Consider the following 21,947-nt stretch of genomic DNA (forward strand, 5'->3'; position numbering starts at 1 on the left):
AGAATAAGGCATTAATAAGTAGCAGGGAGGTTATAGGTCCCATCTTATAGTCTTTGGTATGACTCGGCTGGGGTTTCAACTCCCGACCTACCGCTCTCAGGGCGGACACTCTGGCCACGAAGCCACCGAGCAGGTAAATTAGACCACCTTCTCCGTTTTTTGCTAGTTGCATGCTCAAAAGAAGCAAGTAACATTCCAATTAGGGTTTCGTTCCAGTTTTCCCGAAACCGCCTTAATGTCAATGCCTATTTTTTATGCTCAGTCCACCGACCGGCAGCTACGCGGCTAACTGTTAACACTGTACGGAGCCGCTCACCTAAGTCGATATTCCGCCATTGCGGCAAATAAACTCAGATTCTTACACGTGTTAATATAACTGGAGGACTGGAGGACGAGGCTAAAACTGCTACAGGTAGAATATTCAAGTTCAAAGGATTGATGTTCGTATACTGGTTGAAAATAGCCCTGTGAGAAATCCTAGTACATTTTTAACCCTGTCTCTCAAAAGAATCGGAATGGAGAATCATTGAAAATCAGAAAACTGAATCGTCCAAAACTCAAATAATTCCTCACCCTGTTACCAATCTCACAGAAAATTGCAAAACTTGCAAGAAATACAACATGAGACTTAGAACACCAAACATGTCAACAGTGTGTGATTTACCGGCGGCACCACGGGTCTCTGAGAAGACTCTCCGTCACGACAAACAGGATTTTCCGTGAGTTTCTCATATTTTCCACGATGGACTCCAGCTGCGACGTGCCTGGCACCGAATCCCGATCCTCCAGGTAAAATCTGCATCCGTCATTTTCCAAAGGCATCAAGGCGCTGTCCACCCAGGTGCTGTCCTCCTCAGCGTGGATGACGTAGCAGTCATATTCAAATTGTCGGCCCTCTTCCACTTTGGCGTCACTAAATCCCAGTGTCCGGTTTATCAAAATGTTCCAGTAAAATTGAACCCTCCAGCCGTGGAAGTGCACCAGCAGGGCGGTTACAGTCAGTACGAGGACGAGGGTGCTGCTTAGTATGTAAAGTGCCTGGAAAGGTGTCATGTCCCTGCAAAAGAGGGTGTTAAATTCCATGACTGAGTGGTTAAAGTAAACCAGGGGTGTGTTGCACAAATACTGATCACTGAGACCTGGCACTCTGGTCGTATTTGTGTTGTTCAACCATGTCACAAACCACAGGATGCTCTCGCAGGTGCAGTCAAAGGGGTTTCTGTCCATGACGAGCAAACTGAGATTGCTCAAGGGTGTTCGGAACACTTCGGGTCTTACAGCTGTGATCAAGTTCTTCTGGAGGTGTAAAACCTTTAGGGAGTTCAGGCTGTCAAATACCGAATATTTCGGGTTGTTGAGCAGATTGTTGCTGAGTCTCAGTTCCTGGAGGTTATTGAGGCCGCTCAGTGCATCTGTGGGAATCTCGTCAAAACCGTTACTATTCATCCAAAGACTTACCAAGTTTTCTAAGCCTTTCAAAAAAAGTACAGGCCCGCCAAGGTTTGCGTCTTTCCACAACCGGGCCAGGTTGTTGTGTTCCAACTTAAGAACTTTTAGGTTCACAAGTCCCTCCAACAGATTGGCTCGGACGTTGGCGATGTTGTTGTTGCTCAGGTCCAGGTAGGTGAGCTCAGACAGGGGTTTGAATGGGGAGGGATCCAGGTTAAGAGCTGTGACCACAAGGCTTTTTCCTAGCGTCAAGACTTCAAGACCTGGGACACTAACAAACGACTTGGACGTGAGGTTGACCGTCTGGTGGTTAAAGGACATGTTTAGCTCCCTGAGTCGGTCTAGACCTTCGAATTCCTTGCCAGTCAAAGTTTGCTTGATGAAATTAAAATCCAGAGCAAGACTTGTGAGGTTCTTCAAATGGGAAAAGGCTCCATGTTGAATCTGGGCGATAGCCACTGCTGTCAAGTTGAGCTTCAAGAGAGGAGACCCGTTAAGTGAGGCAAGTGTTTGGTTGCTGATGGTTTTCAGCGACACATAATTGCTCCAGCTCATATCGAGCTCTTTCAGACTTGTCAAGCCCGTGAAAGTGTTCGGAGTGATTTCCCGTATGGAAGTCCGCTGTAAACACAAACTCTCCAGAGCGCTGAGTGGCTGGAAGGAGAAGTCGTCGATGATGGGCGTTGCCGAGGTGTGACCTTTTACCAGAGCTTTCATCAAGAATAGTTTTTTCAAACTTTTAAGTCCCCGAAATGTTGACTTGGTCAAATGCTTGAGGTTGTTGTCCGACAGGATCAGAGTTTCCAGTTTGCCCGTCCACTGAAACGAGCCGTCTTCAATCTTACCCATCCCGTTGCCGGAAAGATCCAGAAAGGTTAGATTTGTTTGCTGCAAGCCTTTGAATGTTGCGTTGTTGAGAGTGATCAGTTTCATCTTCTGCAAGGACAAAGCCTTGATGGAGACCTGGGACAACTCCCAGCACAGTTTGGAAATGACAGTTGTGCCCATGTTGCTGCCGTCCATGATTAAGGTTTGCAGCTGTGACAGTGGCTTGAAAGAACCAGGTTCCACCTGCGGAGAAGAACATTTGAAAAATGTCAACGAACCACCAAAGTTTCCTGAAGTTGTTGGGTATGTGGTCTACAAAGTCAAAATACAGGGTGATCTAAAGAAAACAGAACCCATGAGAATGTTATTCTACAAAAGTCAAGCCAATTGCTTGAAATTGGCTGACCTTAAACTTCAGTCCGTCTTACGGTCCTTTCCCAAAGTTTCCGTTATCTTGGTGGCTTTGCATAAAAGTCATGTTCTTTCCAAAATATTCTCTAAACGGGCGCCACGGCATTGGAAGCAAACTTGCACTCGTCAAATTTAAGAATTTAAGAGGCATTCTGTGGCTTGATAGACTATGACCACAATTTGCTTGCACTACCGTGTATAATTAATTCGAAGAAAAAGGCCTGAACGCAATTTTTTTTTGCCTTGGTTGGCCAAGACCTGCTGGGGGAGGACCATTGTTCTAATATTTCATGCACAAAGCCCATTTGTATACTCTGAGAAAGATAAGAAGGACCGCTAAAATTAACAGATTTAGTTAATGATTTGTGGGGCCTTAGTGTCGAAATCCATCAGGGTTGCGCCAATCGATCGACCTTAATATATATGTATGTATGTATGTATGTATGTATGTATGTATGTATGTATAAATAAATACTTGAATTTCAGTGAATTCTAGCAATAAATATACACACCCCCACTTAACCCCGCCCGCCAATCTCCCGAATTCGGAGGTCTCAAGGTTGGCAGGTATGCCCTATTTTGAGGTATTGAAATCACCATGTAAAATCGCTCATGCTAATCAGTAGTGTGTCAAAAGCAAAGCCAATGTGTATTAGCATCAAGCTAGCCCATTTTTGGAACCCAAGAAATAATTGCTCGGTTAAGTTTAAGACGGGTATGGCGTCACATTGTAAACAAACCCCATGGGTGGATCTACACCTGACATCCACTGTAATGATACCAAGTACTGGAGCGTATCAAGTCGATACTACTGTGATTAAGTCGATATTTTTTGGCATCACAACATCTTCTTTCGTTTTTTTTGTTTTTTAATTATATTATGTTTATAAACGCAGGAAATATGTCCCTGGACACATGAGGACTTTGAATATGACCAATGTATGATCCTGTAACGACTTGGTATCGGATTGATACCCAAATTTGTGGTATCATCCAAAACTAACTGAAAGTATCAAACAACAGAAGAATATATGATTATTACACGTAGATTAATAATCCATTTTTATACAGTTTGTCCCTCATAATGTTGACAAAATAATGCAATGATAAATGACACAATGTTTTTTCGTTTACTTACTACTAAAACACAAGTTGTCCAGTAAGTTCACTATTTTATTTAAGGACAAACTTGCAATAAGAAACATATGTTTAATGTACCCTAAGATTTGTTGTTAAAATAAAGCCAATAATGTAATTTTTTTGTGGTCCCCTTTATCTAAAAAAGGATCAAAAAGTATCGAAATAATTTTGGTACGGGTACCAAAATATTGGTATCGGGACAACACTACTACAGTGATAAGATCGCTATTTTTTCACCATACCATTTGGTTTTTGTTCTTTTTTACTAATTTTTTGAGGGCAGAAACCCAATAATTTAAACAATTAGTAGATAATAGTTTTTGTGTACTATTGACTTAGTTTTGCTCGATTACGATAACGATTATATGTAATGAAAGGGAATAAGGAAGTAGTTTACATGCCGTGTTGTTATTCATGGAGTTTAGGAATTCGGCAGCATTAAAACCTGATCAGAACATCCTAAATATTCACTCCTGATGTCGGTGCATAAGTACTGTATTAAGTATTTGTTGTTTCTTACTGTCTTTATGGCGGTGGAGGCCAAGTTAAGGAGGTGCAAAGACTTGGAACGACTGAAGAGGGCAAAGTCATTCTTAGCCAAAGTCGTGAACAAGTTGAATCCCAGACTGAGCTCCTCCAGGTCGGGCATCTGAGTCTTGGACCCGAGCCGAGCCGAGTTTAGGTTGTTCTTTGAGACGTCAAGGACCTTCAGACTCTGAGTTATGAGGAGAGAGATGATATATTGTTTTTAAGCGAAAGCAGATATTGCGGTAATCCAGTAGACACCGATTGTGGATCCGATTACCTGTAGTCCAGAGAAGGCTTCCCCTTTTAGTTTCAGTCTGTTGCCTGACAAGTGAAACCCGGTCAGATTGCTGCAGGCGCTCAGATCCTCTTCTAGAATAACGTGCACTTGGTTGTGGTCCACGTAGAGGGTCTGCAGCAGGGGCAGAGTCCGGCAAAGCCCACCGTCCAGCCCGCTGAGGCTGTTGTGGCTCAGATCCAGATGGAGGAGTCCGGCGTAGGGCGCCAGGGACGAGGGCGGGAGCTGACCCAGTCTGTTGTGGGACATGTCTAAACTGGTGATGTTCCCCGGGAGGTTTGGGGGGATGGCGTTGAGGCTGAGGCGGCTGCAGTCGGCCTCGGTGCCCCGGATGTAGCAGGAGGTCTTATTCTCGAAGGCCTGACCATGGCCGGATATAAGGAAGTAGCAGAGGAGCAGCACCTTGGGCTGGGGAGGGAATCAGTCACAAACTTCAGATAAAGGAAGAAAAGTCTGTTTGTTCAATCTTTAAATCCACGTGATTTTAGAAAGTCAAACCTAAAAGGTGCATCTAGTTCAGGGGACTCAGACACGCGGCCCGCATGCCAATTTCTGCCCGCGAGATGTTATTTTGCGGCCCCCACCTTAATATGAAAGTTTAATGTTAGTGCGGCCTGCAAGTTTTATATGAATGGCGCTTGACAGTGTTGTGTGCTGAGCAGAAGGAATCTACCAATCACGGTGTGGTATATGACTCTCGAGGGCCGAACATTGACGTGACTTGCATGATTCAAGCAGAGAAACGTTTTGCCGCTTTTTCACTAGACCTGCACGCGCTCTTCCTCCCTTCCTCCCTCCCTCGCTCTCTCTCGCAAGCTCTCTCTGTCACTGTGTGTGTGTGTCTCTCTCTCGCTCCCTCCCCCGACGCCGCTATAAACAGTCCGGGCCGGGGAGACGAGCGGCCCGGTAGCTTCCGAAGCACTCCGCCAAAGGACCAAGCGACAATACAAAACTGTGGTGCACTGGACCCCAACGCTGATACTCCGACAGAGAGTCACTGTGCGATTTGGATGTGTAACACGTCCGGAGCATTCGGAGCTAATTGTGCTACCCTAACTGTAAACTCCACCCACTCCCGTTGGCTCAGGACAGAGACGATTTTTGTTATTTGGGTCTAAAATGGGGGCTTCACGGTGGCAGAGGGGTTAGTGCGTCTGCCTCACAATACGAAGGTCCTGGAGTCCTGGGTTCAAATCCAGGCTCGGGATCTTTCTGTGTGGAGTTTGCATGTTCTCCCCGTGAATGCGTGGGTTCCCTCCGGGTACTCCGGCTTCCTCCCACTTCCAAAGACATGCACCTGGGGATAGGTTGATTGGCAACACTAAATTGGCCCTAGTGTGTGAATGTGAGTGTGAATGTTGTCTGTCTATCTGTGTTGGCCCTGCGATGAGGTGGCGACTTGTCCAGGGTGTACCCCGCCTTCCGCCCGATTGTAGCTGAGATAGGCGCCAGCGCCCCCTGCCACCCCAAAAAGGGAATAAGCGGTAGAAAATGGATGGATGGATGGGGTCTAAAATGGCTCTTTCAACGTTCTGGGTTGCCTACCCCTGCGTTAGTGGAAAAGCGGAAAATGAGTGAAAGCGACAGAAACGTTGCCATGGAGACAAGGGTTTTCTTACGTGCCTGGCTGCCGGCCCACCGCGACACCTGTCCGTAATAACGGTCCCCGACAACTTGGACCAATTCAAACCGTTAGTTTTTTTTTTTTTATTGTTTAATTTGCCTTGCCTCACATTATTTGATTCACATTTTGTTCGTTTATATTTTGAATTTATTTTGTGTTGAAAATAAAAATAAAAATATTTTTAAATTTTTTTTTATTATTTTCTCGCGGCCCAGCCTCACCCAGACTCTGCATCCAGTGGCCCCAAGGTCAATTGAGTTTGAGACCCCTGATCTAGTTGGAGTTCAATGAATTGATTAATGTTGACCCCAACTTAAACAAGTTGAAAAACTTATTCGGGTGTTACCATTTAGTGGTCAATTGTACGGAATATGTACTGTACTGTACTGTGCAATCTACTAATAAAAGTTTCAATCAATAAATCAATCAACCCAAAATAGGTGTCTCAAAAGTAGGGATGTTTCAATCCCTTGCATCTAAAATCTCAGGTACAAGCAATTCGACTTGTGAAACATCTAAATGTCCTCCAATAAACGCACAGGGTCGGTCTTTTCTCCTTTTTTAGTCAAGTAATTTACAAAATGTCAACGTGGTAGGCTATAGGCTACTAGCAGCTACACAGCAGCTAAGCACACAATAGAACACACGCTCGACATACAGTACAGGCCAAAAGTTTGTCACCCCTTCTCAATTCAATGCGTCTTATTTATTTTCATGACTATTTACATTGTAGATTGTCACTGAAAAACTATGAATGTACTTAACAAAAAAATGTGAAATATCTGAAAACATGTTTGATGTTCTAGTTTCTTCAAAATAGTCACCCTCTGCTCTGATTACTGCTTTGCACACTCTTGACATTCTCTCGATGAGAATCTTTTACTAAGTCGGTGTTTCTTAACCATAGGCCGGGGGCCCAAAAAACATCAGTCTCTTAGCCGCGGTACCCAGTTGTAATACAATTTTTTCCACCACTGGTGGCAGTAATGACGATTTCAAACAAACTGAAGAAGTCTGGAGTTAAAGTCATATAGAAGTTTATTCAGCGCAAAAAATACGACTACTGTGGCAAAGCTGTATTTTAGTTTGCACTTTAATTCATTGACAGTTTAGGTAGAAAAAAAACATACATATTATTATTATGAGAATTAATTGCCCTTATTTGGGCTCTACCGAGGATGTCGTTGTGGTTTGTGTTGTGGTTTGTACAGCCCTTTGAGACACTAGTGATTTAGGGCTATATACATAATCATTGATTGATTGATTGATAAATTAAGGTAGAATGTATTTGTTTTTACCACTTATGAGTGCCTTCTAATGCCGTAAATTTGATTGGTATTTTATTTTTGTAATCTGCCTGACCAAAGCCTTGATAATAATCGTGATTATTGAATGGCTTGGTATCATTTGGCAAGGTTTTGTTTTTTGTTTTTTTGTCCTGTCCAGCTATTAAGGCAAATCATATAGTTGATGTAAATGCCCATACCGGCTGTTCAGATTTACTTTACAAAAGAGAAGTGTAGAATACTTCTCTTTTTGCCTTATTTGTATTTGACTATTACTAAATGTATTTATATTATCATTTGGTGCAGCCGGGCCAGAGCAGGAAAGAGAAAAAAAAGAAGACAGAGGGGAAAATTGTGGTGACAAGAGGGGGATTAGACAGAGGGACAAACACAACAATACCAATAACAACAATAGAGCAACATCGGTCAAATACAATATGTACAAATACGATGGTAAAAGTGATAGCAAAGAAGCAGTTAGCGAAATAAATAATAATACAGAAATGACAATGAGCATTATTACACTACAAATGGAGCAATACAAATACCAATAGAAATAGCGCTATTGATAATGAACAATACCAAAAATGTACCTCTATTATCAACAATACAGTTGTTCAAATGCAACAAAACATATACGTAATGATAACAAGAGATACAAAAGAAAGCAGAAAAATGGAAGAGGAGAAAGAGAAGCAACCTATTTTAACCTTGTAGATTGTTATTGTAACAGTCGGTTAAGCTTTGTCAGTGTGCCATGTGTTATCCAGTTTACCCTAGGGCAGGGGTCGGGAACCTTTTTGGCTGAGAGAGCCATGAAAGCTAAATATTTTTATTTGTATTTTTGTGAGAGCCATATAATATTTTATAAACACTGAATACAACTAAATGCGTGCATTTTTAAGTAAGACCAACATTTTTAGAGTGTAATAAGTCTCTTATTATTTTTAACAACATTCTTAAAAATATAATGAGAATGTTTTATAGTTTGAACGTTATTTTTAACACTGTAATTATTCATTACTTATCGTTTGTTAAGTAATGTCAGCGAAGATTTATCTGAGAGCCAGATGCAGTTATCAAAAGAGCCACATCTGGCTCGAGAGCCAGAGGTTCCCTACCCCTGCCCTAGGGTAACAACGTAAATTTAAGTTTGATGACACGTGATTATGTGCATGAGTGTATGTATGTATATGTACTTGTATATGTACAGTATGTGTATATGTATGTTTGTACAGTGAATGTATATGTACATGTATGTGTATATGTATGTTTGTACAGTGAATCTATATGGACATGTATGTGTATATGTATGTTTGTACAGTGAATGTATATGTACATGCATGTCTATATGTATGTTTGTACAGTGAATGTATATGTACATGCATGTGTATATGTATGTTTGTACAGTGAATCTATATGTACATGTATGTGTATATGTATGTTTGTACAGTGAATCTATATGGACATGTATGTGTATATGTATGTTTGTACAGTAAATCTCTATGTACATGTATGTTTATATGTATGTTTGTACAGTAAATCTATATGGACATGTATGTGTAAATGTATGTTTGTACAGTGAACGTATATGTACATGCATGTGTATATGTATGTTTGTACAGTGAACGTATATGTACATGCATGTGTATATGTATGTTTGTACAGTGAATCTATATGTACATGTATGTGTATATGTATGTTTGTACAGTGAATGTATATGTACATGTATGTGTATGTGTATATGTATGTTTATACAGTGAATCTATATGTACATGTATGTTTATATGTATGTTTGTACAGTAAATCTATATGGACATGCATGTGTATATGTATGTTTGTACAGTGAATGTATATGTACATGTATGTGTATATGTATGTTTGTACAGTAAATCTATATGGACATGTATGTGTACATGTATGTTTGTACAGTGACTGTATATGTACATGTATGTGTATATGTATTTTTGTACAGTGAATGTATATGTACAGTGTGTGTACATGTATGTTTGTACAGTGAATGTATATGTATGTGTATGTGTATATGTATGTTTGTACAGTGAATGCATATGCACATGTATGTGTATATGTTTATTTGTACAGTGAATGTATATGTACATGTATGTGTATATGTATGTTTGTACAGTGTGTGTACATGTATTTTTGTACAGTGAATGTATATGTACAGTGTGTGTACATGTATGTTCGTACAGTGAATGTATATGTATATGTATGTGTATGTGAATATGTATGTTTGTACAGTGAATGCATATGCACATGTATGTGTATATGTATATTTGTACAGTGAATGTATATGTACATGTATGTGTATATGTATGTTTGTACAGTGTGTGTACATGTATGTTTGTACAGTGAATGTATATGCACATGTATGTGTATATGTATGTTTGTACAGTGAATGTATATGTATGTGTATATGTATGTTTGTATAGGGAGGCTAGGTAGCTACTGTATGTATGAATAGAATAGAATAGAATAGAATGGACTTCATTGTCATCATATGTGCATATAACGAGATTAAGGACTCCAATTTAAGGTGCGGTAGAGTGAACAAATATGGGGTAAAAATAAATTACACAAGAGGTAATACAGAAAAAACTAAAAATTGAAATAAACAGACTACTATCCAATAAAAATAATAAGCAATCCTGTACAATATACAAAACACTATAGAAATACAAAATACTGTACAATATACAGAACAAGACAAGAGTACCGGAGTAATAACGATCAGTGTCGGACGTATTACACTCGAAGGGTAATATTGCACAGTAGGGTATTAGGGTAGGATATTGTATAAGGGTAAATTATTATTATAAGTTAGAGTTCAAGATGGTATGTATGTATGTATAACAAGGTTTAACTGCAAGCAGGTTAGATATTGAATACCATTGAAATCAAGTGTAAGATTACAAATTCAGTGTTAATGTTGGTGTGGGTGCCTCCTGTTTTGGAAAAGTTGGGCCCCGAGGTCAAAAAGGTTAAGAACCCTTGAGTCATGCTAACACTTGTATGTCAATAAACATAATCTCCAACTTCTTACCAGGTTTCTCCCATCTGCAGAACTCATGATTTTCGGTCCAATCACTCGGAGGACCTGAGTCGTGTTCCCTCTTCGACGCCAACTGAAGAAGTCCAAATAAAAACGGATATGAAAGCAGTAAGTTTGGTTTCACTTCTTCAAGTGTTTCTGCAAAGACAAAACAAACATGATTGCAAAGGTAATATGCTGTCCTGTGTGCACACCACAACAGGAAAGCGCGGCCTTTGTGGACTTTGTTGAGTTTTCGAAAGTCTCTGAAAAGGTTGTTCTGCTTGCTGGGTAACTTACCAGGTTTCAGGCCCAGCTGGCATGAGGAAGCATGTCGTCTGGCTCACACGCGCTGTGACTCCTTCGCAAGGCATGTTTTCTTCAACAATCCACCCGCCTTGGTGAAGAATCCACATTTTATTTCCTCCGTGCTGACATTCTCCCTTAGTAGACCATGGGCACAAAAAGATCTTCCGTACTGAAGGCTCCCGAGTGGGCGGTACTTGGTAACCACCCTTTGGCAAGTACATAGTCCACACGCTGACACGCACACACACGCTGTTACTATTGTTATTATCAACTTGCAGAACTTGTAGAACGCTCATAGAAAATCCACCTAGTTGGTTGCCATAACCACTAGGGGCCAGCAACGTTTCATTGTTTACTTTCATTGACTGCACTCCTGTGTCTCTTTTAGTGTTTGTAATTCAGGGGTCGGGAACCTTTTTGGCTGAGAGAGCCAAGAAGCCAAATATTTTAAAATGTATTTCCGTAAGAGCCGTATAATTATTTTTTTTAACACTGAACACAACAAAACGCTGGCATTTTTAAGAAAGACCAACATTTCTAGAGAGGTCTCTTATTCTTTGTAATGACATTGTTATTCTGAAGCTAACTGTGGAGGGGGCGTGGCCTGCGGGCCTGCAGCGAAGCAGGGTGTTGCCAGGACCGGCCTTGAATTCAGCGACAGGTGCGTATATGATCACCTGTCGCTATGTTATAAGCAGCAGCCAGAAGGAGAGACGGGCTTGGAGCTAGAAAACAGAGCGCCAGCGAGAACGAAAGAGAAAGCAACTGTGAGACTAACCAAGCCCCACACTGACCAATAATAAATAAATGACTTCTTACCAACTTTTTGAACATAAAAATGCATGACAATATTTTATATTTTGAACGTTATTTTTAACACTGTGATTACAAGTAGAATTATTCAATATTTATCATGTTAAGCAATGTCAGTTCAGATTTATCCGAGAGCCAGATGCAGTCATCAAAAGAGCCACATCTGGCTCGCGAGCCATAGGTTCCCTACCCCTGCTCTAATTCTTCATGCGTTTCAGCCAGGGGTCAGCAACCTAAAATGTTGAAAAAGCCATATTGGACTAAAATTACAAAAATAAATATGTCTGGAGCCGCAAAAAAATAAAAGCCATATTACATACATGAGATATCAATTGAATTAAAGGCCTACTGAAATGAGATGTTCTTATTTAAACGGGGATAGCAGGTCCATTCTATGTGTCGTACTTGATCATTTTGCGATATTGCCATATTTTTGCTGAAATTATTCAGTAGAGAACATCGACGATAAAGTTCGCAATTTTTGGTCGCTAATAAAAAGGCCTTGCCTGTACCGGAAGTAGCAGATGATGTGCGCGTGACGTCACGGGTTGTGGAGCTCCTCACATCCTCACATTGTTTACAATCATGGCCACCAGCAGCGAGAGCGATTCGGACCGAGAAAGCCAGGATTTCCCCATTAATTTGAGCGAGGATGAAAGATTCGTTGATGAGGATAGTGAGAGTGAAAGACTAGAAAAAAACATAAAAAAAATAGATGTTATTTTACACATTTACTAGGATAATTCTGGAAAATCCCTTATCTGCTTATTGCGTTATTAGTGTTTTAGTGAGATTATATGGTACCTGAAAGTCGGAGGAGTGTGGCCACGGGTGCGGTGACCGCCAGTGTCTCCGGTGGGAGGAGCTAAGAGAGTCCGCAGCTGCAGGAGGACGCAAGCTCCGTTCGTGTCTACGGTAAGAGCCGACTTATTTCCACAATTTTCTCACCGAAACCCGCCAGTTGACATGTGGTCGGGATCCATGTTCGCGTGACCGCTCTGTTCCATAGTTCCATAGTTCCAAAGGCAGCTCCAATACACTGCTTTCCACCTACATCTTTCTTCTTTGACTTCTCCATTATTAATTGAACAAATTGCAAGCGATTCAGATATTATTAGACACATTTTCTATGATAATTCTGGAAAATCCCTTCTCTGCTTATTGCATTATTAGTGTTTTAGTGAGATTATATGGTACCTGAAAGTCGGAGGAGTGTGGCCACGGGTGCGGTGACCACCAGTGTCTCCGGTGGGAGGAGCTAAGAGAGTCCGCAGCTGCAGGAGGACGCAAGCTCCGTTCATGTCTACGGTAAGAGCCGACTTGTTTCCACAATTTTCTCACCAAAACCCGCCAGTTGACATGTGGTCGGGATCCATGTCCGCTTGACCGCTCTGTTCCATAGTTCCAAAGGCAGCTGCTATACACTGCTTTCCACCTACATCTTTCTTCTTTGACTTCTCCATTATTAATTGAACAAATTGCAAGCGATTCAGATATTATTAGACACATTTTCTATGATAATTCTGGAAAATCCCTTATTTGCTTATTGCGTTATTAGTGTTTTAGTGAGATTATATGGTACCTGAAAGTCGGAGGAGTGTGGCCACGGGTGCGGTGACCACCAGTGTCTCCGGTGGGAGGAGCTAAGAGAGTCCGCAGCTGCAGGAGGACGCAAGCTCCGTTCATGTCTACGGTAAGAGCCGACTTATTTCCACAATTTTCCCACCGAAACCCGCCGGTTGACATGTGGTCGGGATCCATGTCCGCTTGACCGCTCTGTTCCATAGTTCCATAGTTCCAAAGGCAGCTGCAATACACTGCTTTCCACCTACATCTTTCTTCTTTGACTTCTCCATTATTAATTGAACAAATTGGAAGCGATTCAGATATTATTAGACACATTTTCTATGATAATTCTGGAAAATCCCTTATCTGCTTATTGCGTTACTAGTGTTTTAGTGAGATTATATGGGACCTGAAAGTCGGAGGGGTGTGGCCACGGGTGCGGTGACCGCCAGTGTTTCCGGTGGGAGGAGCTAAGAGAGTCCGCGGCTGCAGGAGGACGCAAGCTCCGTTCATGTCTACGGTAAGAGCCGACTTATTTCCACAATTTTCTCACCGAAACCTGCCGGTTGACATGTGGTCGGGAATCATGTTCGCTTGACCGCTCTGTTCCATAGTAAAGCTTCACCTTCGGGAATGTAAACAAGGAAACACCGGCTGTGTTTGTGTTGCTAAAGGCAGCTGCAATACACCGCTTCCCACCTACATCTTTCTTCTTTGACTTCTCCAATTATTAATTGAACAAATTGCAAAAGATTCAGCAACACAGATGTCCAGAATACTGTGTAATTATGCGATTAAAGCAGACTACTTATAGCTTTGATCGGGCTGGAAAAAATTGACGTCATGATACCGACGTTTTCAACAGGATACTTTGCGCGAAATTTAATATTGCAATTTAGTCAACCAAAAAGGCCGTATTGGCATGTGTTGCAATGTTAATATTTCATCATTGATGTATAAACTATCAGACTGCGTGGTCGGTAGTAGTGGGTTTCAGTAGGCCTTTAAGAGAACTTAACGGAAACCAAATGAGCTCAAGTATAGCTACAAATGAGGCATAATGATGCAATATGCACATATAGATAGCCTCAATAGCATGTTAGCATCGATTAGCTTGCAGTCATGCAGTGACCAAATATGTCTAATTAGCACACAAGTCAATAACATTAACAAAGCTCACCTTTGTGCATTCATGCACAACGTTAAAAGTTTGGATGGACAAAATAAGACGGAAAAAGAAGTGGCATAAAACATGTCTTGGACAGTCGGAGAAAGTTATACATGTAAACAAACTACAGTGAGTTCAAGGACCGCCAAAATTAGTGGGACAACACGGTGCTCACCAAATACTCGAATCAGTGAAACATGTTTAATATAAACAGTGTGCTTTATAACAATTAGGGTGGTTTGTGTCATGTTTGTTCTCCTACAGAAACCATATTAAAACAAAAAAAAATGTTTCCCCCCTCATCTTTATCCATTTTTCATACATTTTTGAAAAAGCTCCAGAGAGCCACTAGGGCGATGCCAAAGAGCAAACGCAAAAAAAGTCCCTGAGCATTTCAGTGACCATATCAGCAGCACACCTGTCATAATAACAGGTTAAATGTTTTATTATAATAATCAATTTACAGCAGTCACTTTCATGAGATTATTCTCTAATATAAGTCATTTGGCCCACTTACTATGAAAATAACAAAACAATCATTTTTTTCATGAGCTATGTACTAGAAATTGTATGTCTGGGTGGGGGGTCTCGCTTTGGAAAGAATGTGTGCTCCTGCTAGATATGATATTTAGTTGCCCTTAAAACATTCGCATGTTGCACAATGAGATGTAAGCATGGGATAAAGTGTACATTCCTTTAAAGTAGTAGTAGGGGGGAAAAAAACAAGTTGACTTTATATGCTTATTTGTGTTTCATTGTATCCATTAAACCAGGGGCCCCCAAACGTTTTGACTTGGGGGCTGCATTGGGTTAAAACAATTTGGCCGGGGGCGGGGCTGTGTGTATATATATATATATATATATATATATATATATATATATATATATATATATATATATATATATATATATATATATATATGTATATATATATATATGTATATATATATATATGTATGTATATATATATATATATATGTATGTATGTATGTATATATATATATATATATATATGTATATATATATATATGTATGTATATATATATATATATATATGTATGTATGTATGTATATATATATATATATATATATATATATGTATATATGTATGTATATATATATATATATATATATATATATATATATATATATATATATATATATATATATATATATATATATATATATATATATATATACCCTCACAGGTAGGAGTAGAGGATAGAGGTTGTAGGTCACCCGTCTCAAGCTGATCGGAGGAATAATGTCAGGGAAAGATTGACTGGCCAGACTGACGGGCTCCAAGGCTAGAAATACAAAGAGTAAAGGTCTTTTTGTAAAAAGGTATATTTAAGGACAGTTGTCCGAGAAGTCAGCAGAGGAGTAGTCAGGCCCATTCTTTTGCCTGATAACTGCAGCTCCAGTCTAAGGTTTTTGTACAACAAGTCCTCGTTGGCGTCTTCTCGGCTCATCACTCATCACACGGCCATCAAATATACAAAAATATCTTTGTCAATTTTATGGGGATCATACTGCATTGCCGAATAACAGTCTACATTTTCCATGTTCCTCGTTGCAACTTCCCTTTGCAACGCCAAAGAAGCAAACCTGGTTACCTTTCATCCGTCTTTGGATTTTAGGAGTGATAATAAAAAAATTTGCAACATCTGGTCGAAAGCCCTCACGGGTAGGAGTAGAGGATAGGCTCACCCGACTCAAACTGATCAGAGGAAAAATGTCAGGGAAATATTGACTGGCCAGACTGACAGATTCCAAGGCTAGAACTACAAAGAGTAAGGGTATTTTTGTAAAAAGGTATTTAAGGACGTGGCGCAGTGGGAGAGTGGCCGTCCGCAACCCGAGGGTCCCTGGTTCAATCCCCACCTAGTTGTGTCCTGAGCAAGACACTTCACCCTTGCTCCTGATGGGTGCTGGTTAGCACCTTGCATGGCAGCTCCCTCCATCAGTGTGTGAATGTGTGTGTGAATGGGTAAATGTGGAAGTAGTGTCAAAGCGCTTTGAGTACCTTGAAGGTAGAAAAGCGCTATACAAGTACAACCCATTTATCATTTATATATTTGTCCGAGAAGACCGCAGAGGAGTAGTCAGGCTCACTCTTTCTCCTGGAAACTGCAGCGCCAGTCTGAGGCTCGCTGAAACAAATAGTTTTTTGTCGACGAGTCCTCATTGGCGTCTTCTGGGCTCAACACTCTAGGAGTGATAATGAAAACATTAGCAATATCTGGTAGGAAGCCCTCACAGGTAGGAGTAGAGGATAGGGGTCGGAGCTCACCCGACTCAAACTGATCAGAGGAATAATGTCAGGGGTACATTGAATGGCCAGACTGACAGGCTCCAAGGCTAGAACTACAAAGATTAAGAGTCTTTTTGTAAAAAGGTATTTAAGGACAGTTGTCCGAGAAGACCGCAGAGGAGTAATCAGGCTCCCTCTTTCTCCTGGAAACTGCAGCGCCATTCTGAGGCTCGCTGAAACAAATATTTTTTTGTTCGACGAGTCCTCCTTGGTGTCTTCTAGGCTCAACACTCTAGGAGTGATAATGAAAACATTGGCAATATCTGGTCGGAAGTCCTCACAGGTAGGAGTAGAGGATAGGGGTCGGAGCTCACCCGACTCAAACTGATCAGAGCAATAATGTCAGGGATAGATTGAATGGCCAGACTGACAGGCTCCAAGGCTAGAACTACAAAGATTTAGGGTATTTTTGTAAAAAGGTATTTAAGGAGTAGTCAGGCCCACTCTTTCTCCTGGAAACTGCAGCTCCAGTCTGAGGCTCGCTGAAACAAATAAAGCTTTTTGTTCGACGAGTCCCCGTCGGCATCTTCTAGGCTCATCACTCATCACACGACCATCATATATACAACAATACCTTTGTCATTTTCTGGGGAACATACTGATTTGCCGTATAACAGTCGACATTGTCCTCGTTGCAACTTCACTTTGCAACGACAAACCAGCAAGCCTGTTCACCTTTCACCCGTCTTTATCCTCCCCACAGATAATTCAAGCAAAGCCCCGTCCCGGGATAGAAGCTCGACGCCACCTGAATGGTTTAGTCCGACCGACGCTAAGCTGAGGCAGCCTAAGGGGCTTTGCTCCGACGACTGGACGACTTGCCGACATGTGAAGGAATGAACACATGAATTAGGTCTTGTGTTTGGCTGCGCGTCTTTTTAAATGGTGAGGAGAATCAGACAGTTCAAGGTAAGGAAGATCTCTGTTATGTATTGCCGTGTGTCTGGGCTCCATCAGTCGGAGCGTCTGCGGAGAGGATCTCTGCATCCAAAGAAAACCTCTCCATGTGTGCAAAACCCGTCCCTTTATTACGATCCGTGGTTGGGAATGTTCCAGCATGTTCTCCGGGCACTGCAGTGTCATCAGAGCCAGCCCCCTCTTGCCTGCTGACTATTGACATTTAGAGGGCACACTTGTCTTCTTCAAAGCCTAATTTCCTCGCTGGCCGCATCATTAGGTACACCTGGCGTTGCAAACACGACAATGCTGCATTCAGATCCTCATGCCGAGTCTGGGCTGGTTTTGATGATGTCATCGTGCTGGGGTGTGTACCTCGTGTTGTGGGCGGTGGGCGCATGAGTCACGTGATGTGTTCAAGGGATGCTGGTTCCAACGTGCGTTCATTTTAAAGTTGACATATTCTATGCAAGTGTGCGTGTGTTTTAAACCAACTCTTGGAAGTGCTGACTCTGCTCATTTTCCACAGTGGGTGACAGGAGATCAATCCTGTCAATACCCCACGTACCACATGTATTAACCGATTTACCAGTTGTTCTTGCTCATTGACACGTTATGATGGGACTGTGAATGGATTCAGCTTGTCGTTCCAACACTGTACTATTCAGTCCTTTTTACATCCTGTTTGTTCAAAAAATACTACTGACAAATCTAGCAAAATTTTGACGCTGTTGTACATAACATATCAAGGGTTCACAAATGTTTTGACTCTTTTATATATATATATATATATATATATATATATATATATATATATATATATATATATATATATATATATATATATGAGGTGGTTCGGGCATCTGGTCAGGATGCCACCCGAACGCCTCCCTCGGCAGGTGTTTAGGGCAAGTCCAGCTGGTAGGAGGCCACGGGGAAGACCCAGGACACGTTGGGAAGACTATGTCTCCCGGCTGGCCTGGGAACGCCTCGGGATCCCCCGGGAAGAGCTAGACGAAGTGGCTGGAGAGAGGGAAGCCAGACTTCCCTGCTTAGGCTACTGCCCCCGCGACCCGACCTCGGATAGGCGGAAGATGATGGATGGGTGTATATATATATATATATATATATATATATATATATATATATATATATATATATATATATACATAAGCAGGGAGGTACTGGGTGCCATTTTTATAGATAGAGTGTTATAGGGGAACATTATCACCAGACCTATGTAAGCGTCAATATATACCTTGATGTTGCAGAAAAAACACCATATGTTTTTGAACCGATTTCCGAACTCTAAAAGGGTGAATTTGGCGATTGAAGCGCCTTTCAATTGTTCGCTGTCGGAGCAATGACCTTTCACCCATGACGTCACAACAGGAAGCAATCTGCCATTTTCTCAAACACATTACACACACCAAGTCGAATCAGCTCTGTTATATTCCGTTTTTTTCGACTGTTTTCCGTACCTTGGAGACATCATGCCTCGTCGGTGTGTTGTCGGAGGGTGTAACAACACCAACAGGGACGGATTCAAGTTGACTTACGTGGAGTGTGCTAATCAGACATATCAATGGTCACGGCATGCTAATTGATGCCAACATGCTATTTAGGCTAGCTGTATGTACATATTGCATCATTATGTCTCATTTGTAGCTATATTTGCATCCAGCCTTTTTCTCCACCCACATTGAATGCCAAACAAACGCATACCAATCGACGGATTCAAGTTGCACCAGTTAGCAAACGATGCGAAAGTCCCTCGTTTGTTCTGTTCTGTCGTAGCATCGCTACCGACGATAGCGATGCTACGACAGAGATGTGTGGATATCCTGCGACACTCAAAGCAGATGCATTTCCAACGATAAAGTCAACCAAATCACAAAGGTGAGTTTTGTTGATGTAATTGACTTATGTGCTAATCAGACATATTTGCGCACAATATGACTGCGAGCTAATCACTGCTAATATGCTATTTAGGCTAGCTGTATGTACATATTGCATCCTTATGCCTCATTTGTAGCTATATTTGCATCCAGCCTTTTTCTCCACCCACATTTAATGCCAAACAAACGCATACCAATCGACGGATTCAAGTTGCACCAGTTAGCAAACGATGTGAAAGTCCCTCGTTTGTTCTGTTCTGTCGGAGCATCGCTACTGACGATAGCGATGCTACGACAGAGATGTGTGGATATCCTGCGACACTCAAAGCAGATGCATTTCCAACGATAAAATCAACGAAATCATAAAGGTGAGTTTTGTTGATGTTATTGACTTATGTGCTAATCAGACATATTAGCGCACGGCATGACTGCAAGCTAATCGATGCTAACGTGTTATTTAGGCTAGCTGTATGTACATATTGCATCCTTATGCCTCATTTGTAGCTATATTTGCATCCAGCCTTTCCCTCCACCCACATTTAATGCCAAACAAACACATACCAATCGACGGATTCAAGTTGCACCAGTTTTCAAAAGATGCAATCGTTGGTTAGAAGGCGATCGCCGAATTCGTCCTCGTTGCCGCTGTCTGTCGGGATATGGCTCAATAGCTTCAGTTTCTTTTTCAATTTCGTTTTCGCTATCTGCCTCCACACTCCAACCATCCGTTTCAATACATGCGTAATCTGTTGAATCGCTTAGGCCGCTGAAATCCGAGTCTGAATCCGAGCTAATGTCGCTATATCTTTCTGTTCTATCCGCCATGTTTGTTTGTACTGGCATCAAGCAGTGACATCACAGGAAAATGGACGGGTGGATATAGCAATGGTGAAAATCCGGCAGTTTTCGGGATATTGCGTGATGGGTAAAATTTTGAAAAAAACTTCGAAAAATAAAATAAACCACTGGGAACTGATTTTTATTAGTTTTAAGCCTTCTGAAATTGTGATAATGTTCCCCTTTAAGGTGACGGTATGGGTGCTAGTTTCTGTTGTAAAGGGGCTCGTTATGTTTGCAAAATGTATTATGAAGGTCATAAACACTTTTTCATGCTCCAGCTATGACCATAATAATAATTCCTATCTCGCAAAAGATTAATTAACCACGGTCACGCTCGGAACCAATTAAACATAAATGAGCGTTGTGTGACCTACGTTGGATTGGTTTTAGCAACTTTAATCTACAAAATGTATCATTTTTGCATCCAGTAATATTTCTGTGTGCAGCCCTCAACAATATATTGGATTGAATTGCAACATTTTTTGCAACATTTGAAACAAAGTTGCTGCTATTATTAACGCTTGACAAAATGAGATTGTCTGAAAAATACCTTCTTTTTTTTTTTCAGTACTCACTGTATGTACTGTACATAAAACAATGACTCACACTTATTTTCATATTTTTTCAAAGTCTCCTTTTAAGTGCCATGAGATGATACCCGGAGACAGGCATCTTAGGGTAAGCTTCGGCCTCAAGCTGCCCTTGTCAGTGACAGTTAACACACAAAGAGGATCAGGACCACACGTTCATCCTACAAAAGTAGATAAACAAAACAAAACCTTCACTCCTGCTCCTCCTACTCGTTTAATAAGGTCCTCTGGCGGAACACACAGATGCTCTTCTGGGTCAAGACGTTTTGTTTTGATTTAGGTCTTCAGCCACGTTCTCCAAAAACAGAACTTTGAGATCACGGCTCCAAGCCCTCATCATTAAAAAAAAAAAGGAAGTGTTTATTTAACGTTTCTTTTAAAGTTTGTGCTTTGACATAATTTGTTTGTTTGGTACAAAACATTGAAGTGGTAGAGTATAATAATCTTTTATGTAAACAAATACAGCTCTTTATGGCGAGTCATAGTGCCAAGGAGAAGCCAGAGCTTGAAAAGGCTTTTTGTTCGGGAACACTTGGTCTTTCTGGACAAATACTGTACGGTATGGCATCAATTTATGTCAAACATGCATACATTTACAGTGTGAATCATCACACAACTTGCAAATTCTCATCTCTCTTTACAACATGTCCGAAAAGGAGTAGGAAGAAGCAAGGTTTATTTAATCCTACCCCTGTTCTACTTCATTTAAATGTCTAACATATATATTGACTTCCTGTTCTATCTTGTAACATACTTTAAATTTTATAGTAACATTCAAAATACAGCAGTTGTCTTTATAAATCTTCAAATCAATTGAGATTTTTCCGTAATGAGATGAACTATATATATATATATATATATATATATATATGTGTGTGTATGTGTATATGTATGTGTATATATACAGTATATACATATATGTGTATGTATATATGTGTG

The 21,947-nt window shown here is 41.0% G+C and overlaps 1 protein-coding gene across 7 annotated transcripts in view; it reads right to left on the bottom strand.

Annotated features, from left to right (window-relative positions):
• The window catches only part of LOC133560456 (cytochrome P450 4V2-like), a 59,344-nt gene extending 48,176 nt beyond the window's left edge, over positions 1–11,168 (bottom strand). The window contains exons 1-5 of one of the 7 annotated variants that reach the window (XM_061912991.1): positions 10,914–11,168; positions 10,626–10,707; positions 4,634–5,059; positions 4,349–4,543; positions 665–2,520 (exon numbers count right to left, since the gene is read on the bottom strand). In XM_061912991.1, the coding sequence (XP_061768975.1) occupies positions 665–2,520; positions 4,349–4,543; positions 4,634–5,059; positions 10,626–10,707; positions 10,914–11,143 (2,789 nt within the window). In that variant the 5' untranslated portion in view covers positions 11,144–11,168. Of the gene's footprint in view, positions 1–660; positions 2,521–4,348; positions 4,544–4,633; positions 5,060–10,625; positions 10,773–10,913 lie in introns of those variants that run through there. The other 6 variants (XM_061913008.1, XM_061913000.1, XM_061913019.1 and 3 more) reach the window with 6 other exon arrangements.
• Between the last annotated feature and the right edge of the window lie 10,779 nt (positions 11,169–21,947).

Source organism: Nerophis ophidion, linkage group LG01 (assembly GCF_033978795.1).
Source record: "Nerophis ophidion isolate RoL-2023_Sa linkage group LG01, RoL_Noph_v1.0, whole genome shotgun sequence".
NCBI lineage: Eukaryota > Metazoa > Chordata > Actinopteri > Syngnathiformes > Syngnathidae > Nerophis > Nerophis ophidion.